General features: G+C 37.7%; 1 protein-coding gene across 1 annotated transcript in view; it reads right to left on the reverse strand.

Moving 5' to 3' along the window:
* Window positions 1–27,353, reverse strand: part of PIK3C2G (phosphatidylinositol-4-phosphate 3-kinase catalytic subunit type 2 gamma) — a 184,286-nt gene that overhangs the window by 97,218 nt on the left and 59,715 nt on the right. The window contains exons 13-17 of the mRNA XM_066319528.1: window positions 26,289–26,403; window positions 24,238–24,368; window positions 17,621–17,809; window positions 6,802–6,895; window positions 5,626–5,720 (exon numbers count right to left, since the gene is read on the reverse strand). Coding sequence (XP_066175625.1) covers window positions 5,626–5,720; window positions 6,802–6,895; window positions 17,621–17,809; window positions 24,238–24,368; window positions 26,289–26,403 — 624 coding nt within the window. The remainder of the gene's footprint in view (window positions 1–5,625; window positions 5,721–6,801; window positions 6,896–17,620; window positions 17,810–24,237; window positions 24,369–26,288; window positions 26,404–27,353) is intronic.

Raw genomic sequence — 27,353 nt, forward strand, 5'->3', positions numbered from 1 at the left:
AGGTTCACATCATATACAGTGATGTTTTTTTTTTTTTCATTATGATAACATGCACTAATAACTGGCATTTACAAACTTTTTATGCTTCACTTGACAATGTTAATCCTCCTTGAATATGACTTTTGGCACAGAATTTCCTTTGTTTCAAAGGTGAGATACACAGAGTTATCTCTGTGTTCAGTAACTTATTTAGTACAGCTCAGTATTTGCCTGCACCATTAAAATTAATGATGCTTCACTCCATGCTCACATTGATATATGACCACCAGGGTACCTCACCTCTTCCCTTTGGGCTTGCACTGGATTTGGAAAAATACCCAACATTCCTAGATTCCTCAATGTTCAGGAACACATTCACTCTACTAAGAATCATTAAAATAATTAAAAACAGGCATACATATAACTTTGTTATTTATGCCCTTTGTCAGTGTCTCACCAGATTTTCTCATAGTCTCTAAATTACAAAAAGGCATAACTTTGTGCTTTATTAATTTTTAAACACATTTCTTTTTTTAAAAAAAGCTGTAATTTTTAACAGTGTGGGGAAACTAACTCCCTCTTTACATTATAAATGTTAAAATGCTATACTCAGATTTTTTTGTTAACCTTTCCTAGTCATATATCCAATTTGATTTATTAATTCTTTGGAATTTATTTTCATTTTCATTTTTGCTAGAATTTTGAAAGTTTAAAATGTGTCTTGCCCCCCAGTCCCCTAGTCCTCCAGCTAGTACCTCCTTTTATCAGTTCCAGATGAGGTCAAAGCCAATTCACTCCTGTGTCTTTAGAGACAGCAAAAAGTGACTCAAAAATACTAAGTTTTTTTTTTTTTCCTTAAAATCAAAATGTGTTTAATTAAATGTAAGATATGGTTTTGTTGATTTAAATATACCATTTTCTCACTAAATCTGTGACTACTGAAGGTCAAACCCAGCAGTTGTTACTTCTTCACAAGAATCTATTTCATTTGACATCATCTTTTTTTCTAAAACTGGAGTCTGAGAAAATGGAAACTTTTTAAATTAGGAAGCAAAATAATTATCTGTCTGTTGTACAAGGCAATAACCCAAGGCCCACACAGCTAATAATGAAGCACTTAGCACAGAAGTTGGCTGAATCATTATCTCACACAAATAATGCTCTAATGGTGTTATTTACTAGACCCATAAAGAACCAGAGGAAAAAAAAGTGTCCAAATGATTTGCCCCACATAGACAAGAATTATGCTTTCAGAACTAGAATCCCAAGGTGTGATCTATGGTTGAGGTTCTCTGGAGTCCCAAACATAACAATCATATCAAGTGCTCTGAATTCCAATGAAATTCCCAATCACCACTTGGTTGAATCAAACATGGACTGGCTATTCCCATACAGGTTTAAAGTTGCACACATGAACAAGTGTTTCATAATTCTCTTCTGTAAGAAGGACCAAATTAACGAGAAAACAAGAACAGGCAACTTTTGTGTTTACATTCATGTCATTTTAATGGGCTGGGATTTTCAGCCTGCTCTGCACATCTATTCAGGAAGTTCATTTAATAATTATCAGACTTGATAACTTCTGACTGTCAGAGAAAGATATGATAATGCAGGAAGAAAAGGATCTGGAGGATGGTCATCTGTTTAATGTTCAGATAATTTAGAGTGTGGGACAAATGAGTATCTGCTTGATTTATTCCTTCTTTTGAACTCTTTAAGTGAATTGCAGTTAACATAGACCAGCTTTGACAGTTAAAAATATATTTCCTTTCAGAAAATACGAAGCAATTGTTCCAAAGCTAGAATTCTGAAAGAAAGAGTGGTAATGATTTTGGAGAAGAAGGTGTTGAGGTGCAAACCTCCCAAGAGCAGAAAATGTAACTGGGGTCTTTTGAAACTTTTATATATTGCTAGGTTCTTTTTCCTTCTTATAGTTCTTTTTCTGTATATATAGGAAAAATAAAAAGTTCTAGCCATGAAATCAATAGTTTGACACACATTGTTTTCAGTGTGCTGCACTCCACCAAGTTCCTTTTTAATCTGACTTTCTTGCCTTTCTACAGGATGTGAACTCAGAAAAGATGGAAGAATACTCCCTTTTCTCTTGTCAGTCAACCTGTAGCTCAGAAACGCCAAAAACTGGGGTAGTTCTCCAAAGTTTAAGTGACTTAGAGGACAAGCTACAAAAGGACATTTTGCCTTCAGAAAGGTTTTCACCTTTTTCTTTTTCTTGAGCAAACCAGATTCTCGCGCTCCAGCAGAATTTCCAAACACTTCCACTCCTCTACAATAATGGAACCTGTTCCTTAGCACCACCTTCAAGCAGCTGCCACGGATCGTGGAGGAACACTGAGTTTTCCCCTGTTATTCAATCTTCCTGTGGAAGGCAACCATCTGTGAAACATTCTCCTGGCCACCTGCTGCCCCAGCCAGCTGTTCCTGCTCTGTGCTGCAGCTGCCACAGGTGACAGCAGCTAAATGCCAAAAAAACGCTCAAGCAAGAGGGAAACCAGCTGGCAGAATGCCAGGTGGATTAAAACTCCAGCACAAAAGCTGGCAAAAACCCACCTGTGTGTGAAACATCAAGTAGCAAGGAGATAAACAGCAGCTTTCAGAGAGCAGAAAGGCCCAAAAGGGCTCAGCAGGTTTTTTTTTTCCCTCAAGTAACTTTTTTTGCTTTGCTGAAACCAGTTTAAAAACCTGTCACCAGGGCTCCAGGGAATGGGGAAACTTGTTCCAGCCTTCTTGCCTCCCAAGAACTCTGGTGGGACTAGCAGCAGAGAGAATGTCTGGAAGGTAGTGGGATAATTCTCCATGTCTCATGGACGTTAGCAAGTCCTAAAATAAGACTAAAATGGGATTTGAGGGGTACACGAGTCCTGCGCTGGCACAGTATGCATGGGCAAATTTTAGTCTCCTTGGGAAGCAGAGGACATTCAGAAGTACCAATGAGGATGTAAAACTCTGATGGATACAGATGGTCCAGATTCCTCAAGAATTTAGAGAAGGGAAAAGACACAAATGATAAGAAATAATGCAAGTATTCAAACTGGGTGTAAGATCCTTCTCATTTGTAATACCAGAATTAATGGAACAAATCTGCAACAAATACAAGTAAAGAACAGACTGAAGCTATCCTGACTGACAACAGCTGAAGACATGTCCCAAGAATGAATATTCTCTCTGTTCTGTCCACCTTTGCCAGTTGCTGACTCATAATTTTTAAATAAAATCTTTAGACAAACTTATCACTGCTTGATGAAAAGAAATTAACAATTTGCTTTCCAAAATTATTATTAAAAACATGGTGAGATGGTACACCATTGTTAGGTAGCTGCTTATCTCTGACCTGCAGGGAAATTGAGCCAATTTGAAATGATGGACATCTTATTATAAATAGTATTTGTCATTAAAAGAAGTTATAGTGTTGACAGTTACAGCCTTTTCTAGTAATTTCTAAATTTACAATAGTACTGTAAAACATGGAAATTCAAATCAGTATAATTTTCTCCTCAGAAACCAGCTCACCAATTTTCTATGTTGCATTAGCCTTCTTTTCCAAGTTTCATTTTGGGCAGGAACAGTGTTCACACTGTTGTATTATTTAACAGTATTTTTATTGTAATGTCACTCATTACAATCAAAATAAATAAAAAACTTTTTACTTAAGTTTGGGGTTTTTTTTTACCAACCCTTGCTTCTTGGTAGCTGATTTGGTAATGAAACAGAACGTGACACTTGAGAATAAAATGTAACCTAATCACATTTCTTAAAAGAAGTTATCTGAGTGTACACGAACACATGTGCTCCCTGCATTATTAAATCATTGAACTGGTTTTAAAAGTCTCTTTAGAAATAAGAGGAAGAAAACCTTTGATTTCCCTTACTTTTATAATGACTGAAATTCAATTTGGGAAGGAAATCTTTTATTAATTATTTAAGACTTTATTAAAGAAAGTCATAAAACTTTGTAAGTAGAATTTATGGCTTGGGAAACTACCTTTTAAAATACAGGAGCAAGAATATGAATAATTACATATATTGGAACGTTGGGTAGAAAACATTTTGCCACTGAAAAACATGGAGAAGAGTAATCAACAAACCCCTAAGTGTAGATAGAATACAAGCACCAAATTTTAAGAGATTTTGCCACATTCATGTTGTCAGTTTAGCTTGAAATGTATGAACAAAACACTTAAATAAAAGAGGCTGAACAGGGCTACTACCAGCTGAAAGGCAGAGAATACAGCGGACCTCGAGATATAACCTACTAGATGTGGATGTAGTTACTCTATAGATTACGCTGTATATAAAATAAATTTATTTTGTCACTTTATATTGCACTGTGTCAGAAAACCATATATATTCAGGACAGAATAACTGCTCTGTATTACCCAAGATTAAATTATTAGACAGCTTGAGCAAAATTTGGGGAAAAACAAGGATTTACACTGGAAAATAAAGAGGAAGAAGACTGCAGACAGCCTTTTTTCTTCTGAGAAGAAGAGAGGAGTTAGAGAAAACACAGACAAATTAATGATGTTCCCCTGTCCATTGACCCCTGGATGCAATTTTTAGTTTTACAGGAAAACTACAAGCTCTTAGGGCATATTTAAAACTTCAGACTGGATATTTTATATACAGTGTAACTAGGTTTAATATTAGTAGAAATTGTCTCAGGTGTATTTCAGGCACTGTAGAAAAATAGGTCCCTAAATGTAGTTCCTCTTTATTTGAAAGACATGCTCATTAAGCACATTATCCTACTCATTTCAGTAAAACAAACACATTAATAATTCTGTTTTATCCCCATTAACAGAGACCATGCAGGTATGAAAGTATTATTTATGCTCTTCCCAACCCCACACTTCATCAACCAAATTACTCCATTTCAAATTGTTTTCTTTCCTTTGCAGGGAGGAAAGCTTTAGTTTAAGGTATCTGACCCAGCTGAACTGTAAATGAAAGCTCAGTACATCCATCATTGCTAAAGATGGAAAAAAAAAAAAAAAAAAAGAAAACACACAAGAGTTTGATTTTCAGATCACAGGGTAGATGTTGAAACATCATAAAGCCATATTCTTTCTCAGAAAGCCTTGAGCTTACAGCACAGCAAACAGAAAAACTCACTAAGACAAATAAGAGGATCCCTTACATTGCAGTGGTAGGTGGGAAATGGCAATTTCTGGCAGGCCTAGTACATCTCCATAATCATGAAAAGGAACTGTTGGAAACTCTACCATGACAAGTCGGACTGATATAAAAGTGGGTAAGACATACATTTTGACACATATGAGAATTCTGACAACTTCAGGAGAGGTCAGTAAAATCATGAAACAGCTAACCTCCTTTGAAAGTGAACCAATGCTTGTAATTTTTGGCTCAAACAAAAAAAAATGCTGGAAAACCAAATGGTATCTTACTTAAGGGAACAGAACTTTCTCCTCCTCCTGCCCAAGGGGCAGGATAAAGACAGAGATAAGTGGGTCTTTTATACAAGTTACCCATACCCAGTGCTGAAAGGGAGGGAGCAAAACTTTTTTTTTCTGTTGATTTAAACCAAAAGAGGGTTTGTCACCAATGGCATCATGGATAAATTTCACTGTGACAGAAAATGACTGTGGCAGCAATGGCAAATGGTCTTACCAGTAGAGATGATGGGCTACTTGGATGCTCTGAAGAGAATGATTCAGCAGGAGTTTCACCAGAGGGCTTTCAAGACTCCACTCAAACTTGAGCACCTAAAAAAAAAAGAAATTATGCTGGCTTTGGTGTCTTTCCTTTTTAACAAACCTAAGCAGAAAGGAGCCAGTGCTTAGCTTGAACAAATCAGACACATGGAGTTTGCTCTGGCAATGCAATGAGCAGAGAAACTTCAGTTCACAAGGATCTGCCCCCACCTGTAAGACAGACAGACACCACCCTGTTTCTGTGATTCACCCTGATTAACATGCATGTAAATATGCAGCTTGTCTTCCCCCACTTAAAACTATCACTTCTATATTTAATTTTTTTTATCTGATTATCTGGTTTGGAAAATAAACTTATTTTAGAACACAAGCTGTGGAAGGTGAGAGGTCACAGCAGTTTGTGAGTGCTGTAAAGCTGTGAAGGTTCTCCTGCCTCACAGTAGTGGATTACATGAATATATTCATAAATGTATATAGAAATAACAATCTAGATAAGCAGATATCACAAACACAGAAAGAAACTCCGAGAAACTCTACAGTGTGGATAGTGGGTCATCCATATGCACAGAGTTACAAAGTGAGGGGATAAAGCTTTCAAAATTCCTGCTCAGCCCCAAGATAGGACCTATTCAATCACCAAGTGCTTTGGAAGCAGTGATGCTACAGCTTGAAAAATGTTAATTTCCAGTGAAATGCAATGTACATCCCTAAAGAGACAATTCCACACCCAAATGTCCACTTTAGTCTGTGTTGGTAGAGGTTTTCTCGGCGTATGTGGTATTAAAAACCCAGTGATTTGTGGCAACAGCATTTCCTTCCTTGGCTGCAATGAAGCCCTTGTAACTTGAGCAGAACTTCTCTTGTGTAAATGCAATTTTTACTTTTCTTTGTTACTTGAAAATACCTTCATGTGCTATATATGAAAGCTCAACCAGAATGCCAAAACAATTCCATTCTTCTAAGCTGGAAACAGTCTCTCCCTCAGTCCTGTTTTTAATGCACTCCCTGCATTAGTTGACAGGACTTATTTGTTCCTCTTACAATGTCTTAACCAACCTGAAAGCACCAGAAGTATTTAATGAAGTTATTGATCTGGACTGAAGACTTCCTTGGCTATCAATTTCCTCCTTACCTGAACCAGCTGTGGGAGGTATTCTAATAGTTCATCATTGGACATATTTTCTATTTGTTGGACTGCTGCCCCACGAATATCTTGATCTGGAAAACTAGAGCAAAACAAATAGCTATCATTAAGAGCTACCAGATCATTTAACTCTCCTGAGCTCTCACTGATATAAGATGTTAGAAAAACTGATTTTCTCTCAAAATGGAACAGGGAAAAAATCAATTAATTTGCTTTATTGTAACAAGAAACACATCAGGGATGACCTAATTGGACTGACTGTTGCAGTTTCACACAGGGGAGGAAAGAAACCCCAAAAACCTGATTTTTCAAGTACCTCTTTGAATTTGAACTAACGTGTATTGTAATTTCCCAGAATCTGGAGCAAATTACAGATCTATTGCTGCTCTTTCTTACCTGAAATAGAAAATTTCTGAGCCATGTGAACATTTAACAGTCACCTGAAGAATTCATTTGCTCCAAGCAACAACACAAAAGCTTGAAATTTCCCATATGTAAAGTGTTCATTTCAAATAATTTATTCCCAAATCAGCTCTTCTGTTTTCTCTCATAACATAATCAAAAATGTTTTTTGAACATAACCAATTTTGAAATGAAAACAAGGCTTGGGTATTTTTAGGATTTTATTATGTGAAATTTGCTAAAAACATGAACATCTTCCCCAGAAAGGCTCCAAGTCAGTGAAGCATACATTTCTGATAAGAAAACATTTGAGAACTGAGCACAAGCTACATTCTCAACTAATTTTGGCTGAAACCAGGGTGGCTGTAGCCTGGTATAGATTTTTTGATGGAGCTCTCATCATAAAAATGATAAAAGAGGAAAACACGGTGTGGCAGCAGTGCTAATGCAGAAATAGAAGGGTGGATTATATAGATGGTAAGAACATTTTACTTTGAAAGAGAATGAAATTTTGATTTAACCTGATTGATCAAAACTGCCTCTAAACAGAACATTTTCTCTCTTCTGAGAGAAAAGGACAGAAAGTATACAGTGTCTCTTTTAATATTTGAAAGCCAGAATATATTGTTTTAAGGACTTCTTTTGAATAACAGAAAAATAATTTCTACCTTTTCATGCTTTGCAATTGTGACCTTAATCATTAAAGTTTGGACACGATGGTCTCAGAGGTCTTTTCCTACCTTAATGATTCCACAGTTTTATACACAGAGAATTTCACATACACAGAAGTTGCCCTGATTGGTTCAAATTCGGCTGATTTTCTGTGGTTCTGCTTTACCAAGGAAAGGAACAGATGTGCTCTTCTGGGTACAGGTGCCACGTGGTGTCATCTTATTTGTATGTCAGCACTTGCACATTGCTCATTGCCAACTCAAGGATATTTTCTGTCTTCTCCTGAAGCAAAGTGGAAATGTTGGTGGAGACCTTTCAGTTACCAGGGGTGCAAGAAGGGTCATCTTTGCCTAAGGGGCAGAAATGTCTTCAAACAGCACCACAGTCAACTGGGTATTGTTCAGAAGGGATGGTGGGCTTTGATCCAGTTCCCTGGGGGCGAGCACCTGCCCACAAAAAAGCAGTGAATCCTTTCCCTCTGAACTGATATGGCTGTTAGGCTCTTGGGAGACATCTCTGATTTGGCAGTCTAGGCACACACACAAAAAAAAGATGACTAAAGGACAAGGGTTATCCTGTCCTTTCACCCTGAGGAAAGTCCTTTGAAATCAGACCCTTCATGCACGGCAGGAGATACCACAGGCCAGCAGTGTCACTGCTTCAAGAGCTCAGCACTAAACTTCTCTCTTCCCACCTTCCCACTCAGCACCTTTTGCCAATAATATAGAAGTAAAAATCCAAAGTGAAACAGAGGAGGCAGTACCGTATTTGCAGCAATGACCACTTGTTGCTATCAAGATAAAAAGAGAAGAAATTGTAAAGCTAAGCACTCACCAGTGTAATGGCACCTGCTGCTTGAATCTTGAGCTTCTAAGTTCAATAAAACCAGCTGAAGCAGAACAGTGTGTACACTTTGATCAGTGAATTAAACAGAGGCCATCTAATAAAAATGGGAATATTTTGATTTAAAAAAAAAAAAAAGGTGGAAAGTTGGACTTGAAAGAAAAGGTTTTGAGGCTGCAACCAGGTGCAACCTGTAACACTTTCCAACACCCTTTAGCAAGGTGACTCGGGTCTGGTTTAACTATTTTGTTTGTCTGTTATGGCACACATTCAATGACATTTCCAATATGGTTTATAATTCTTTGCATAATGCCAAGAGGGCCTCGATGGGGAGAGGAGGAATGCTTTATAAATAAATTATCATCCTAGGCACAAATTAGATCTTTGCAAGGCTTATTTTTTTTTACTTATTTATTCTAGGCAACCTATTAGGAATGAGAAGTTGTTACTTTAATATTCACATGGCTGTTTAGAACAAAATATATTTGAAGGAGGACTATATATTAAAAAACCAAAAAATCCCTTCCATATAATCCTATTTTCTTACTATGCAATTGCTCCAAAGGGTTGTGTGCCAAGTATGTGCAGATAATATGGAAATGAGACTCCCCCTTCCCCTTCTTGCCTAGTTCAACAGGCTACTGAACAGTGAAATACGCTCTGCGCAGGCACAAGGCCAAGCAGAAAAATGTTATTACTTAGTTACAGCTTGTCCTTACCAGCAGCCAAGATCTGAACACACACAATGCTATGAGGAGAGAAACTCCAATTTTTTTTTCCCAGCTAGACAAAGAATGAGAAAATTATTTTAATCCCAAACTTTCCAGAAAATTCAGCAGCTAACATCTGATTTATTTAGAATTGATTTGATGTAAGTCAAAACCAGGGCTATGTCTAAGTTTCCAGAAGCAGTGCCAGGAGATGTGATTAGGGCAATGACAGGCATTGTGGTGAAATATCTGCAGGGTAGTTCGCTACAGGAGACACGGTACTTGTCATTCTTTCTGAATGAGATTTTGGTAATTTGTTGGTCTTGGTGACTAAACTGTTTCCTTCAGCTTGTAAATCTTGAGGTCAGCTTGAGGCTTAGTGCAGTCTTTTGAACAGAATGGGCAATTAACATATTTTTAAACTACCTAACAATTTTTTAATGCCTAGATGTAATAGCCATTGCTTTTTTTGAATTTCAGTGTTGTTCAGGGCCACAGGTACAAGTACAATATTGAATTTGTATTTAAATATTGAACACAGGCACAAAATTTATTTCTATTTGTTTTCCCCCTTACATTTGTGTTTGAGCAAACATTTAGCATCCTCAGAAACACTGGAGTTACAGCAAACTTATGAACTCCACTAGTGTTACATGGTGCTTATGCTATTCACTCTCGCATACACGAGTTTATTTGCTAGAAGCCAATAAAAGAGTTTAGATTTAGAAGCAGATCTGAGTAAAATATCCCTTCACATGCCTGGAAACTATGCCATCTTGTAGTCTGCTGCTTAATTAGGGCTGGAAGGGTTTGGTTTTTTTTCCAGTGAATAATCTTGCAAATGTTTGAGTTGCATCAAATCTGATTTTAGTAATCCATAAATTAGTCTTGATTAGAGGACAAAATTAATTGATTTTTTGACTCTAATTCAATGCCAGAGAAATCACTTCAGGCTTAAGAAAAAAAGCTTTATAGTTTGGATATTAGAGGAGAGCTGATTTACAGGGCTTGCTGCAATGAATATGCAACTATTTATGTACACATGCTGAAAACTCTGAAAGCGGAGAAGTGAGACAGCTCTTTCACTACAAATTCAATATTCCAGTCTTTAAGGGGACACTCCTTAGAAAGAGGAGCTCAGCTGTAGCACAGCCTATCTACATCAAATCAATTTTTTGAAGGATTTGAACTTACAGAATTCATGACATATAGCCTCTGACTATGGCTTTAGAGAGGTAGGACCTTTGAGGACTCCTCTTCCTAGCTGCTTTATGGTTATTGCCAAAATATTTAAGAATTTAGCTAAAAAAACCCAGCTTAAAATGAAATCTTTTAGCAATGCTGTAAGATTCTTTTATAGCATAGTTTCAAAATGGTAACTGTCATCCAGGCTTAGGTTTTTACTCATTTATTGCTTTTTGTGGTTTTGTTGTTTTTTTCCCCCTCAACAAAAAACCTATTGGTCGATAAATACTTCATTGAATAGAACCACCGTGTTGTGGTTCTAGTCTCTGTGACTGGAACCCAAGTGTGCCCCACTTTTTTGCCAGGCTGCATTGCAATATCTTGCAGCTTTCTTCTTTTGGCCAATTTAATTGTTCCCGCTTAAGGCAATGAGTACTCCACAACAGAGGTCATGGCTTCTTACATATTTGTTCCAGGTTTACATACATTAGAAACATCAGAGGCTCTACCAAAAAGAACCCAATATGTAAATTAAATAGTTGTTGGGTTTAGTCCTCTGTTACAGGTCATCCTATTCAGTACTCCAAATGTCCCTTTCACAGCTTGCCTCACAATTTGGATTCCTCATAAGTGATGAAACTGTTTTCCTCTCATTAAACACTCACCTATTTAAAAATAACACCCTCTTTGAAGTTTTGTTCTTCCCTCTCTGCATGATGCCACTGATTGACAGCCACTCGTTTTTTAACTTTGAAGGAGACGATTAGATCTCCCTTAAGACTTTAAGGTGTTTTTGTAAAGGTTGAATTTTCAGCTGGATGAGCATGGATTTCAAATTGGTTTATAAATAAGGACAACTTTCAGTCTTTGATTCTTTTCATACAGATAGCCAGTTGGGCGCTATTTGTCTAGCTGTACCTTTCAGCTAAATCAGATTCAAGCAGAAAACTAAGCACTGCTAAGGTGTCCTGTGGATCTGTGAAATTCTCTTGAGATTTTAGCATCTGCTAGTGGTGAACTGACTGTAAATGAGAAATAGATGTGCATTTCATTTTTAACAATTTTATTATACTAAATTTATTGTGCTGCCTCAAGTAGCCCTATGCTGGTATATATATCAGGTAAGTGAAACTTCTCAGTTCTCTACCTTTTCTGGCACCTGAGGATCTCTGAAGAGAACAATGTAGCCTTTCACAGGCCTTCTTTTGAGGTAGAGGCTTATATCATGCCACTTATTTCTGCATTTCCCCTCACATTTTAAGCTCTCTTGCATTTTCAAAAAAGAAAAGCTTTAGTCCATGTTATGCATGCTATTAAGTCTAGCAGAATCAAGGAAAGCTGAACTGTCAAACCTACTGGAATGAGGATACCAACTGAAAACAAAAAACCCTTTGAGTATTAAAGGATATAATGTCATTGATGGATGCAATTGGGGCAGGAGAGACAGTATGGGAGAAATGTTTAAAAGAATAGACAGGGAAGTTTTGTGAGGCAGTTTAAGTATTTTAAAAACAATTAGACAGGAAGAGAGGAGACCCTACTCGAAAAAAATATTAAAGTGTACAGGTTTAGCTTACAGATATGGTAAGCAGGACTTTCTGTCTGATTTTTTCATTCCTTTAAGGGCTTCTAGAGAAAACACCGTGTGAGTGTACAAAGGCAAGTACTAAAGGAAAATGGTAAGTACTAAAGGAAAAGACAGAAAGATAACAAATTCTATCAGTAAAAGGACACTGCATTTTTTTTTTTTTTAGGAAATTTACTCTTCATTGTGAGAGGCCACACCATGATCATGGTCATATTCCCTGGCTTTTGCTTTGGCTAATTGATTGGCAGCCAGATCTGTTGAATTTACTCACAGAAAATATGCTTTCAGTGATGCTCACAGATATTTTCTACAAGAAATTCTGACTGAAACAACTAAGAATAAGTTTAAGATGTCATGGAGACCATATGGTGAACCATATCCTAGGACAAGAGTGGGAAGAAATTACCAAAAAGAAGTTTCCATTTGAAACCTGTATGATCTAGAAGGTTCTTCCCACCTCAGAGACAAACTTCTCTGTTACATTAAAACTGAAGATTAAACCATGGAAAACATGATTATTTAGATAAAGCTTCCTGCCTAGAGTGCTCATTGATGCACAGAAAGCATGCAATAGTCTACATAGTGGTCTATTTGTCCTACTAAAGCATTCTACTGTAGTACCTTCATATTTATTGCCAAGAAAGCAAAAAAAAAAAGTTAAAAGCAGTATAAAAAGTAAAGAATTCATCACGTGCCACTGCTTAAAAGGAAGACTTGTCTGTCCCTTGCAATGCATATATCACCATCTAAGTTATCACTAAATTTCATGTATATTAAGCATAAGCAGTTTTAAAGCTTTATCAGGAATGTGTTCTGTACATCAAAGTATCAAATTAATTGTGGACTGTTGCTTTGTTCTTATCTTATTTCTTCTCCCAAGCCTGTGTTTGCTCTCCATATTGATGCATCACTACAGCCAAGTAACAAGATGCAAACAGGCAAGATATGCTCTACTTCTATCTGGTTTATAAATACTCTGCTGGGCTTTCCATGGTGAGCTCCAAGGGAACATTTTAAATTCTACTTTTATTGAAGCAATGACAATCTGATTCAACAATTCTAAATCTTTCTGGCTTTCAAAGGTACAAGAACAAAATCTGTCTTCAAGGTATCACGTTTTATTGTTGTTATTGGTTAGGTATCTGAACCTCTCAAATGTAACAGCCACTGTGCTATATAAAGTGAGAATCAAGAATAATCCTGTGACAGTCACAGGCTGAGGGATGCTAAAATTGTGTCTGACACCACTGATTTGGGCACATGGTTTTATAGGAATGTCCTTCCCTGTGCAGTTGCCCTGATGGAATTAGAATTCAGCAGAAAGTTTCTAGGAAAAATTTTATGCCTAACAGGGAGGTTGCATCTTCACCTCCACAAGGTACTTCAAAAAGTTCTTTCTTCAAAATGGTTGCGACCATGCACTATGCTGGAAAAAAGACATACCTTTTATGGCTGTTTCCTGATTCTAGCTCACTTTCCTCACTCCCAGACATGACACATCACAGGACTGCAAATGTCCTCACAGGACTCTAAATGGGCCAGAAAAAAACCCCAAAAAACCAACAACAAAACAAAAAGCTGAAGAAGGCATTTGCTGGTTTTATTAAAAAATATGCTTGGACTTTGCAGTAATTTGAGTAACAAGATAACCTTACTAAATATTCCCAATTATGGTTGTTCAAAACATACAAAAAACATTGGTCCACTAGCAACACATCATAAATGATGGCATTTTTAACCCTGCCTTTGGTTTCTTTCTGTCATCTGTCATTCTCTGAGGAAAGAAGTGTACTGGTGTTATTTCCCTGACTAGGGTGCCATGCAATGTGGATACAGCTAAAGAAAGGTCTAACTCACTGAAGTTTGGCTTTTTACCAAACTCAATAAGCAAAATCAACAGCCAAATGCACAGGGCACCAAGAAGCTGTTCTGAGTAGAAGGGACCATCTCTATAACTTCTGCCTTAGGGATAATTCTATATTTCAGGCAGCAGCTTATAACCATCCTTCCCTGAAATTAGAGGTAAGAGTGCAAAATCTTTTTCAGCACTTCCCCCTCCCATCACATCTTTATTGATTAAAGAAACGTTAATGGCTTTTTTAAATTCCTTTTTTTAAGCATTGGCTTCTAGGGCTCTAAGAATCAATGCACTTGCTCTGAGTATGGGATTCAAAGTTGCAACTGAATTTATCTATGAAATGTTTTATCGTTTATGAAAGTTCTTCCTTTCCAATGCATAAACGAGCAGGTTATCATTTGCCTGCCTTGAGTTCCCTTCAAACTGGAAAAGCATAAGCAAGAGAGAAGCACTCAAAGAAAAAGAAACATCTGTTAAAGATTACATTTAACTGTGAGGTGAACAAAAAAACTTAGAAGTTTCAGAAAGTTGAAAAGAGCTTTCCAGTTCAGATTCCTGATGATGGGGCTTGAGCTGATGGGCTGTGATACCTCTTCCTAAGCTCTGTGGTGCTGCCTTCTATGCCAGGCTGTGAGGAAGCATCTCCAAATTTTTTATTTCCCCATCCTTGCCAATGCATGCTCGAGTTTAATCATCAGGAAAGATGTTGCTCTTTTCACTCTGAGAAGAAGGATTATTTAGAGTTCCCAAGCCAAGGCTTGCAGAAGTGACTAGTGATTCTGAGACCCCATTCTAAAGAGTGAGCACATGCCTGCAGCTCAGATTCAGGTTCTCTTAAAGACACTGCAAGCTGAATTTCCACCAAAGAAAGCATCCAGAATCTGGAGTTACTGTAAACTCTTGGTCTCTTTTATGGTATTGATAAGTTGTGGTGCATAGAAATAATACAGCATAGAGCTAAGCTGCAGATCTCCTTTCTTGAGGATGTACTGTAAGCTGAATATTTATGCAAAATCAATTTTAATTTGGAAAAAAAGTAGAAGAAAAATGCAAGAGGGCTCTTGAAACAAACAAACAAACAAACCCCAAAAAACAAACCAAAACAAACCAAAACAATCTGTCTGAGGAAGCCTCTGAGCTGCAGATTACTGGAAGTTGGGAGAGCAGCAGTGTGGTTGTCCCATTTTCACCGTGCTCCCTGGGTAGCTGTTGTTGGTCACCACTGGAGACAAGATGCACTAGACTGACTTTTGGGCTGATTTAGTGCAGTTGCTCCTGTCAGCAATACTTGTAGACAAAGATCACCTCTAATTCATTTTCCTTACCCATAGTTTGATAGTGAGGGAGCACAAGTCCTTAAAATAGACATGAATATATGAAGAGCATTTATTTTATATTCTGCTCATGTTTTGTATGAACTCGGATCTTTCAGCTGTGTCTTAGCAATCACAAGAAATCAGAGAGCTGTTTCGTGGATGATAGAAGTGAGGAACTGAGTTGATGAGTTGTCAATGCCAAACATAAAACAGGATAGAGTTGAATGAATGTTCAAAAGCAGCTCAGTTAAAGAGGCTGTGATCCAAAGTCAGGGAAGGTAAGGGGAAAGTGAGGTTGAACCCTAGCCAGTGTTACTGTCCTTTTGTTAAAATGATAGAAAACTGAGAGATAGAAAGCTAAGAGAAGAAACCTCAGAAATTCATTTATATGGAAAATACTCCTCTCCTTCAACCCACTTCCTCAATTTGCATATATCATGTGTCTCAGCAGCTAAATCAGCGACCCAGACATTTTTGAAGCTAGACATCTTTAAGGAAGTGTAATCTCTCTGTTTCTGAAGGTTAGCTTCCCAGTTGTTCATGCACAGACAAAATATTGTGGATATGAGAAGGACAGATTTTTTTTTTTTTTTCCTTAAGAGGATTTGTTCTGTGATCCAGAACTTCTTTCTGCAACTTTACCACGAGGCAAAAAAGAAACCACTCTGGATCGATATTATCTCCTGTGAGAAACTATAGGGACAAAACGTCTAAGATCCTGATCAGGAGAGAAGTACTTGTTCTTTGGCACAACTGCAGGTGCCAGCCACTCCCCAGGGTGGCATAAGAGAGACAAAGTGATGACGTTTTCCCCTCTCTTCCATGCCAGCAATCTCTGTGTAGCCAGAAAGAACACTGCACCCGATGCACACTGAGAAGGTGGGGGACAGACTGAGTAATATGAAATACTCTCTGAAGCACTTGAAAGGGCTGATGTTCTGCACCACACCCTTGTGCAGAGATACATCTTCAAAGAACAATCAAGCTCTTCACTAGCAGAAATGCCACCAAGACACAGAAACTAAAGTGGGCAAAAGGTCTGATCTAAAAGCCCGGCATGCTCTGACAAACCCTATCTAATTCTCTTTCTACTCTGAAGTCTGGAAGACAATAGATTGCTCATATACTCCTTTCTACATGGATCTTTTAGGAATTAGAGTTCAAACCTAATAATTTAATAACTATAAATAACAATATTATCCTCCAGAATCTGATCTGTCAGGATCTTTGCTTGCACCATTCCCACTACACATAAAAAGGATGTGTATGCAAACATGTGAAACTGCTAATAGTTCAAATAGAAACCTGGGATTCAAGTATTCTTGGGAAATTGCATCCAGGGAAAACAATCAGTTTTAGATTATTAAATACCTATTTTTAGCAATATGGCAGTAAGCGTATCAAGTCACAGTATATTTCCCAAGTAAAGCTTTAGAGGAGGCTTATTTTTCTTTAAGGTACAGCCTGAAACTGAGATTGTAAAACTGGTGCAGCTTGTGCTTACCCAAGACAAGCAACGGCTTGATAAAACAAATTTGCCCAAGCATTTCATCTGCATGTGTAATGTTTTTACAGGTCACTTAATGCAGAATACCTCCCAAGTTTTTGGAGGGAATGTAACTGCTGACACAGATTCTGTCCCCTGACATCTCTGTTACATCATGGGTAAGGCTATCTCCAGCATCAAGAAAGTATCCTGACAAACAATCAGCTCCCAGAGCAAGAACTGGGGGTGGAACATAAGGCACCACAACAGAATTTACTCAACTGACTTCAAAGTTTCATCCAATCTACTTCAGAAAGATAGGTTACATGTGGGACTGTATGTATTTACATAGATTATTGCATAATCTAGAGACATATTGCAGTCCTCCTTATCTCCCACTATTCACCTCCTGTCGGTACAGTAGTTTGAGGTTATGGAGTGCTATGTAAGTGCCAAGTATTTGACTGATCACCTGTTACCAGAAACTGCCTGGATCTCTTCTAGAGAATGAAATACTCTTTTCATTATGCTGAGAAACAGGAAACCTTCAACCAAGAAGACATGATTGGCACACTCCAGGTCATCACAAGAGCTGTAACTCCATTTTCACGTAGACCCAGGGAGAAACAAAAGCACAGCCAGTGTGCCAAACCTGGAGAATGTGCTGAAATACTGAAAAAACTGAAATAAACAGCATGTGATTGTTCTGTTCATCCTTGCTTTCCTACTTGGGTAATTTTCCCTTACCTGAAAGTCAGCAGCCCAAGTGCCTCCAGAGGGTTGGAAAATCTCCAGCTCCTCAGCAAGGCATACATTTCTGACAGAGTGGTTCTATCCCAGCTGGGTGCACTGCCCAGCACCAGAGGTAGGGAGCAGTTTTGGTTATTACAGGAATAGCGATAAAACCACAAGATTCTTCTCTGTTGCTCTGAGAGTCTGGAAAAGAAGATTAGAAATTCAGTTTGAAATTAAAACCACCTGAAGCTTTGTGTAGCAACAAACTTTTATTGTGCAGAGGGGCCAAGTCACACAGTACACTGCTTTTCAGCTAAGTACATGTTTTCCTTGGGGTAAGATATCATTTTCTGCAGACCAGCTTTTATAAGAAAAGTGATACTTATATTCTGGATCTGTCAGCCTTAGGTTATATAAAAATGAAGTGTCAAAAGACACACATATATATGATTATTTCACATTCCAAGCACTCTCAATTTTCTCCTTTGCTGTCTCTATTGTTGGTGTTGTTTGTTTGTTTTTACTGGTTGGATTTCTTTGACAGAAAGAAGGTACATTTACACTGGTAAATTATTGTTACACCTCTCTGCTACAAATCATTTTAAACTTTCCTAATTAGAGACACAACACTGCAAGTTGTAGCTTTCATTCCTGCCCTTGCTTTGACTCTTTAATGCAGGTGTGTCTATTTTTAACATATCTGCTTTAAAATAATGTTTAGGCACATCTGTGTACATACACAAAAACATGAGCACAGGTACACACATGCAGAGTGTGATTACCTCTACTGTTGATATGAGTTTGAGAAAGGGAAGAAAAGCTCTCAGCAGCTTTTATATTTGTTTGAAAGATGTAACTTGCCATGTTTTACTGTACTAAAAAAAAAAAAAAAAAAAAAAAAAAAAAAAAAAAAAAAAAAAAAAAAAAAAAAAAGCAATATACTAGGCTCCTCACAGAGATACTAGATATCTAAATGTCATATTGATAGAATGGTCAGTCATTACACCATATTTCACCATGGTGAGAAATGCCTCAGAATAATTTCTGCCTTATATAATCTGATTTGTCAACAATTTAGATGTCTTTGCTTCATGCATATTAAATCTCAGGTTCTTACACATCAGAAAACAGGAAAATAAATTTCCCTGGAGAGACAAGCTCAGACAGTGGTGATAACTTGACATCAGAGCCTTCAAAAGCAAACTCTGAGAGACCTAACTGGTTCCCAGTTTATACAAATAATTCGTCAAATCAAGTAGAACTTTGGTTTTCTTGGTTCTGTTTGACCAGGTTGGTGATGCACTTAGTTAATGGCGTAAGACAGTTGTGACTTTAAACAAATCTAAATATTTCAGAATGAGGTATGAGGGATCTAGCTGAAGGCAGTGAGTAAATAGTTTGTTTCAAGACAAGAATTTAATTATCCAGATGTGTAAACTCAAAGGGCTCAAAATCCAAGTGTTTACATTCTTTCCAAGGTTGTCGTCCTTCTATTTGTTTTAGGACATTCTTAGCCAAAAAAAAAAAAAAAATCTTAGCCCTGCTCCAACTGTCAAGATTGTGTCATTTACTGCTCACAGATATGAGTTCCTTTGGCTCTGTAGGCACTAGACAACTTTTTTCCTTTGCAATTTTGAATTGCCAAGTGTTTAGGAACAGAGAGCAGCAGCACAAAGATGGGCATGTTTTTTCCTGAGTGAATGTTAATTTCTTCCCTTTAGGAGAAGCAGCTCATAAATGTATGCAGAAGACGAACTTAACTGTGATACCAATCCTGACTTTCAGTAATCAGTTCAGGGAAAGTACCATTTTGGTAATGACTTCAAGAAACAGTTCCAGAATTCATAGCATTTCTCCTGTGACAATAGATGCCTTTGTGATCATGTGAAAAAGTCACACACAGAAAAAGAGATAAAAGTAGGCCTAAAACTTCATTGCCTGTCTGGTTACCTTATGCATTTGGATGACATTCTGCAGGACAGTGCAGCTAAAGGACCTCTTTTAAATGATAACTTTGAGCAGAGATTTCAGCTTTCAAACAGCATCCTCCGAACTAGACAATCTGTTGTTCAGATTAAAGCAGCTAAAGCTTCTACTGAGCTTGCAAAGGGAGATAAGAAATCAATCCTTGTATCATGTTTTCTAAATAACAGATTTCTCCCTCTGACTTTGCTCAGAGACAATGCCATTTTCTCTTTCTGTGCTTTAAAGATCAGAGATGAAATGAAAGGGTGAGTGGGGTGGGAGTGTCTTAAGCTTTGATTTTAAGTTTCTTAGTTGTAACAAAAGTTTATATAAACATGTAATAAGACATTTAAAATGGCAAAAATGTTTTGCATAGATATAGGGTCCAAAGATTGTTATGCAAATAAGGGCATTTCTTTGTCTCAATAGGGTTAAGATGTTATTTAAATATATTTTTAAATAAAAATTAAATATATTTTTTAGGTAGTGGTGTATCTAAATTTCCCTCCATATGAGATATATATTAAAATATATAGCCTTCTGCTTAATATGAATAAAACTAAATATCTTATAACCTAAAGAATTCAGTAGTTTTCTGTTCAGGATTTGATTAATCCCTTCAGCTAGATGAAGAAAACAGCCTCTCTGAAGGCTTTTTAGCTGGTGATGTTACTTTTTTGGTGGGAGGGGGAAAATGAGTTTGAATGCTTCTGATCTGCTTTTGTTGCCCACATTCAGTACTAAAGGAGAACAGGCAAAAGGACGAAAGGCAAAAAGAAGAGAGAGCAGAAAAGATAGAAAATGCAAATTTCTGTCCTCCAGCACAGATTTTCACTTTAAAGTTTCTCTTCCATGGACAGACTAGACCTCTTCCACTATTCACCCAATTGCAAATAGATCTGATCACACCTCATTACAACAGGACTCTTGTGACCACTGGTCGGCAAACTAGGTCCTTCCCAGGTAAGTGGCAAAAAGGAAAAAGGGAAGCTGGAAGAGAGGTAAAAGTAAAGCAAAATGAAAATGATGAATGAATGAATGAATGAATAAATGATTGAATGAATTCCCTCCCTCTAAAGGGGGGAAAGTTCTAGCTTAAGTTCTAGCTTTCACATTTTTCAGATTCTATGCTGCCTAGGGGTGCAGTTCTGAGCCTCACATTCAGTGTCACTCAGCTTTCTGCACAGAGTAGGGAGACAAACCTAATCCTTTTCCTGCTGAAGACCAAGAACAAACAACAGTGGACTGAAGGGAGGAACAAGAAGGATGGGACCTCACAACCTGAAGCTGTAATTGGACAATTAAAGCCCAATATGCAAATGGACCAAAACTTATAAAACTGTGAGACCTTGTGATCGTTTGTCCATTTTGTGACCATTCTTAGTCCAGCTTGGGTGTAACCCTGGTCAGACCCTGTCCAAGGTGTATCCTGGAGGCCTTTCAGTAAATGTCCACTTTATTCTCTAGCTCTGTCCAGTCTCTGTTTCAGGTCAGCCTCCTCAAGGCACCAAAGGAAACAAAGATGGCAGAAACCAGACTGTCATGATCCCAGCTTCAAACCAGTCTCCCATCCCTTCACTGGGACACACTGTACAAGCAGGCTGCATCACACTCAAAGAGCAGCCTTTATCTCAGTTGTAGAGTTTTCTGGGGCTTGTAATTCAAACACAGTAATCCTAAAGGGATTCAGAAGCTCACATCTGAAATGTTTGCAGAGCTCAGCCAAAGCAGCTGGCTGTAACTAATGAGCTCCCCTCCTGGCTCTCTCCTGTCTGCCTTGTTGATGATGCCAAAGATCAGAGTGTAGGGCTGTGCGGAGCACAAGAGACACGTGGGTATGCTCATTTCCTTCAGCCCCACTCAACAACATCTTCATTAATCAACATCCAAGAGATGCTGGCCACAGGGACAAGTGATTTGACCCACCTACCAGCAAGACAAGAGTCTGAGCTGCTGGGCAGACCGTGTGTCTGGAGCAGATACACATCCATGAAACAGGAGGAGGCCCAAGCATCAGCAAACAACTCAGTGTAGTTATGAACCTTGAGGGCTTTTATGTCTGGGTGTCAGCAGCTGGGGAGACCAGGGAGATCTGGGTCCAGCTACTGGAATGACTAAGCACGACTACTGGGGCAACCAATTTTTTGATACTATATAAAAAAATGTTTATATCTGTGCATCTATTCTAACAGCAGACTTGGATCCTGATCCTGCAGAGAGGAGGAACAGAATCAGGCTGTCTGTGCTGTCAGTTTTGCAGAAGCGTTGGACTTATAACACTGCTAGATTCGAAAACCTGTAAAATAGACAACCAGGCAGCTGTCTGGTTTTAACCACTGTTTCTTCCTTTTCTACCATTGGTTTAAGAATTTTCTGTCCATTCACATAGTCTGTCTGCTTTCAGCAGGATGAACAGAAGGATCCTGACAGACTGAGAAAGGTTTCTTGTGTCTTCTGACCACAGACACCCACTTACTTCAAAGTCACATTTGAGGCTTGCAAGCCTGAAGCATCAGAGAGTGATACTGCCACTAAAAGCCTGCCTAGATTCCTCTCTATTTCTTGACATACAGGAAAAAAAAAATCTTCAGCTATCATGCCAATAATGTGTTGGGATACAAACATGCTACAATTTTTATGAGAAAGTATCTCACAAATGAGAAAGGTTAAAAGAATTTCTCTGATAGAGATGCAAGAAAGTTGCAACAAAATTTGCAGGCTGATAGATTCCTCTGGATTGCAAAGTACCAAAAAAATGGAATTGCTTCATTCAAACCCCAGATATGTTACCCTTCCTCTCATGATTAATTTACTAGACCAGCTTTGCTTGTAAGATAGGAGAACAGAGAACAACAAACTATGGGAAAACACAGGACTACCACTGCCTTTCCTCCAAGGACCTCTAACAGAACTTAGCACAGCCTTAACTCCAGACTGGTGACTTCAGTGGTCTCCTCCCTTCATATTCCCACAGAACCTGAAGTTGTTGTATTGTGGATATTATAGGATCTACTCTTTGCTGGTCCTTTGTAAAACCTATTCATGAAACTCTTATGCATGAATTTGTGTTTAACCATTACAAATGTGGTAATGTTGTCATCTGCCTTCATAGCTTTGAGACAGCAGATTTTAAAAGCTTGCCACTGACCGTCTAAAGAAGTACTTTATTCCATTTGGTGATGATTGATTTCCTACTTGTTTCACTGAATGTCCCTAAGTTCAAATATTGTAGGATTTGATGAGGCATGTACCTTGTCTATCACCATCATGATTTTACAAAAAATTCGTTGTACATACACAGATATACTCCAGTCTTCTCTTCAAACTGCAGTCAGCCTTTTTAGATTCTCTTGGTCAAAGAGCTGCTTAAGCCCTTTCACGATATTTGTTGCCCCTCTCTGCACACTTTCCATAACTACTGTGTCCTCCTGAGTCTTGAAGACAAGAGCCATACAGCATTCTCAATAAAATGGACATCAAGGTTTTAAGCAGCAGAGAAATGGCATGCACTGTCGTTAACAAATTACTTTGTACTTAGTTAATTTCTTAATGATCTATTCCTTCCTACTGATACCACAATTTTTCCATGGTAACAGAGGTCACAGGCACTGGGTTTGAAGTTCCCTAAATCATTCTGAAGCATATTTTTCAGGTGGAAATTTCAGTCACTGTGGCTCTTCACAATAAAATACTGACATCCCATTCACATTTTACAACAGAATAACAACACTTCAAATCACAGATCTTCTGATTAATAAAAATAATTTTACATTTCATCTGTCTTTTAAAAAGTTGAGTTAAATATAAAATACAACAGAAAACTTGTCTCTCCTTTTTTTAAATAAATTATTTTAAGAAACCACTCAAGCTACCAACATAGAAATCAGCACAGAAAAATCTTCTTAACAGACACAATGTATCCCACTGAGCGTGCTGAATTAAGTTATTTAGTTATTGCACAACTAATGCACCTTTTGACCTTTGATGGAGGATTAATTCATACAATTAACTGCCATTAGCGTAATGGCTCTCTGTAAGCACCTGTGTTCCAAACTCCACCCTGATTATACCCAAAATTATTTTATGCAGTACATAATCCTAATTGGTAGTACAACATACATCTAGCAGAGAGTTCTAATCTACCTCAGTTCAGAGTGTGTTTTGTTCCACTTTGCCTTTATCCACCTTCTGTGAAAGCTGAACTTTCCATACTTCTTTCCTTGGTTGTAACTTGAAACAGATTTTTCAAAAGCCATTTCACAGCTCTATCTGAAGTCTGAGTGTTTAATAACTAAAGGAGGCTGATTTCCATGGAACTTAAAGGTGTTCTTGCTAATACTGATACAGATGTGCTGCATTACCTGAAAATCTTATGTTTTGAATGAAAAATTAGTTTCTTGCCTCAAAGACATGAAAAGATCTAGTAATAGAAAGGGGAAAACAATCCTTTTCTAAACTGATAAAATACACTGCCACCTCCAGGGCCTTATTAGGCCTTGCTGTGATCTATTCTTTCATTTAGAGGTGTTACTTCTCAAATCAGTCAAGCTAGGCTGGACTTCAGAGGAAAATTTTGTTTTTAACAAATTGGATACATTTAATTGTGATCGATTGGGTAGATACAGCACAGCAAGAACCAGCAGGGTTAGGTGGGGACAACTTACAGCAAGAGAGAATGTCTCTGTGAAAGTCTTGCAATGTGCTGCAGGCACTCTTGGGTTGGCTCTGCAAGATCACCTCTTCTTTCTTCAGGTTCAGGTTTAATGAACTCCAAATCAGTTTCTGGGAAGTTGATCTTTATTTAAAACACAAGAAAAGAAAGAAAAAAAAGACAGAAGGGTTTTAGCAATGTACAATCTCCAAAGCAAGTGTCAATAAATGTTGGATTTCTATAAGGAGTATAGAAAGTATGACAAAGAGAGGGGGGAATAATTATTTGAGGACGTTCACTGTTTGTAATATGTTTCTTATATGCTTTAGTGATAAATTCCATTCGCAGAAATCAGTGGAACCCAACTTTCCTGGGAGAATTTCATCCACCATATTACAACTTTATTAGAACTGCATGAGCCCAAAGCTGAAGCAATTTCTTATTGTTCTTATTCTTTTTTGCATCCTTTCTTTTTTTTAAATGAGACAGCTCTTAAATGGAAAACATTCATTAACATAGATTTGTTTTGTTTTTTGAAAAGCAAGCCTACTTCTGATATGTAGTTTGTCTCTGTAAGAGATGGAAATCAGATTCCTGATTTCTCTTCTGGATGTTCTATTTATAGATGCATTGTACAGCATCTACCAATTTTCTATTCTTATACATCTGTCAGATGTCTGTCAAAAATATGAGATGATTTTTTTTTTTAAGATACAGAGAAAGTAAACATTCAACCTAAACTACAAAGCTTGAGGTACTTGATAATCTGAGTAGACTTATCTGAAAATTCAGACTTTTCTTCAAAATTCAGCTCACTTTGCATCCAGCTTTGGTCTATTATTAGACACCAAAATTTCTTATCTATATCTAATATTTAATATAAGTATTTGATATGCATCACTCTTCTAAAAGTTAACATATTTATTCCCTATAAAACACTCAGTCACATCACAAAACTGGATGATCTTTAAGGTCTCTTCCAACCCAAGCCTAGATTTTCTATGAAAATAAATATTGACGACATTTCCAGCATGTTCACAAATTGCGATACTGCTATATGGCTGGGAATAACTGAAAGTGAGGAGGGCAGAATGAGAAATCCTGTTTCATTTCTTTCAGTAGATATAAATGAATAGCCATTTACTGTCTCAACTTCCCTGAATTATTAATAGGGGGAGCTATTTTAAGGCATGGTTTTTGACTGAACTTCTCAGCCTGGAAAATCCCCATTTGCTTGCCTGTTGAAACAAGGCTATTTTTAGGCCAGGCTCATTTATCTGTATTATCTGCTTTTACATTTAATTTGCTAACAGACATTAGGATTTTTAATACAGAAAACAATTGGCTTTGTCCTTGAAATACCCAGTTGCTAACACAACCTGGAAAGGTGACAAAACCACCGTGCAGATCTGATGCATTTCTTTGAGTGGCTCTAATGGACATAGGATTTTGAGTTTGGGTGGTGTGTTGGTTTAGCATGGATAGTAAAAACCAACTAGTGACTAGCTTTAAAATTAACAACCAGATTAAGCAATTAAATATAGAGATACACCTCTGCAAAATTTTCCCCTGGGCAACTGCTTCTGTGAAAGTTAAAAGCCTCAAGCAGACTGCTTTTTCTTGTAGAAAGTTACCACAACAATTCAAAAGAGACTTCTCTCTCTAAAAAGACCAATAAAGGACTGTTTTCTAAGTGGTACTAACCTAAAGTTACGAGTTTTGTCTTTATACATTGACTGTGAGAAAGAAAAGAAGTTAGTGAGGGAAGAGGAGTGTTTTGAAAATTTCATTTTGATTCTCATTTTCTTCTTTTAGTGTGTGTTAATAAATCTATCTTTATACCTTTAAGTTTAAGCCTGCTTCACTTTTCTCCTGATCCTATCTCACAGCAGAAAAAAGACTCAAACTACTACACAAATTAGTGCTCCACCCGAAAAATAAAACTAGCAAACATAAAAGCATTACAGGTGGTCTCGATGAGCTGTGGGAACTTTTACCCTTTTACCCTTTTCCTTGCACTTTGTTGGAAAATAAGCCTTTGCTTTGATTTTCTGGCTTTCTCACCTGCAGCGTGACTGAGGTTGGTGTCTCCGTGCTGCAGATGGCTGGGGTGATCACTGCTGTGGGGAGTGTGCTGTGCAGTGCCATGCTGAGCAGCACGGTTCCATGGATGAGCCTCCTGCAAGAAACACATATGTTGGAATTCTGGGCACTGAGAATTTTAGACTGTCTGTGCTGACAGGCACTGACCCCCAAGAAAATACTGCATTTCACCAGAGGCCTTCCTGAGAAGGCTTTCAAAATTAAATGATAGAACTGGGATTATGGGTGTATAGTTTGAGTAGAAGTGTGTAATACCACAGTGTGTTTAGAGTTTAAGATTTTAGAATATAGTAATAAATATAATATATATATATTATATATATAAAACAAGATGGAGGATTTAGGGCGTAGGTTGAGTCTTTCTTTTTCACCTACTTCTTCACGAGTTTAGGTGGCGTTTTGTAATTGGATAGAAAAGTCCACATTGTGGGCCACTAGTGGTTGGTTATTGGGTTAAAGATAAAATAATTTAGGTGTTGTCTCTTAACTGGATGCTTTATTCTTAAAAGACCTTGTAGAGAAAGAGATAAGAGTAAATTTTTACTTTGTTAGCTAGAAGTACTGTAAGACTCTCAGTTTGTGAGACTGTAATATAGATAAGAATTAATGAACATCTGAGTCCAAACATGAAATACAGTCTGACACATTTAATCCCGACTCTGGCAGAAAAGAAGATAAAAGGCAACATTTAATAGAGACCTGTGTGAGATTTAATGTTACAGTCTCCTCTCACACAGAGAGAAATGCTGCGCTGCTAACAGGCTCCACTGAAACCCCATGAAAGGATGGGATTGCAGAGCTTAAAAGACAAGCAAAAGGAGAGCAAACCCTTTATTTTTAAGTGGCTAGTACAAATCTGGCCTCAACCAGTAGAGGTTGCATCCTGGTGGCCTCACTGCCACAGTAGCATCCCTGAATTTGCAGAGTTCCTGAAAAAAATCACTCTGCCAAGACATTCTGAGTCTCCTCTGCACTTTAGCACTGGCTTCTTGTGTGACACCTTTAAGCCAGGTGTAAAATAAGGAT

Source organism: Sylvia atricapilla, chromosome 5 (genome assembly GCF_009819655.1).
Source record: "Sylvia atricapilla isolate bSylAtr1 chromosome 5, bSylAtr1.pri, whole genome shotgun sequence".
NCBI classification, from domain to species: Eukaryota; Metazoa; Chordata; class Aves; order Passeriformes; family Sylviidae; genus Sylvia; species Sylvia atricapilla.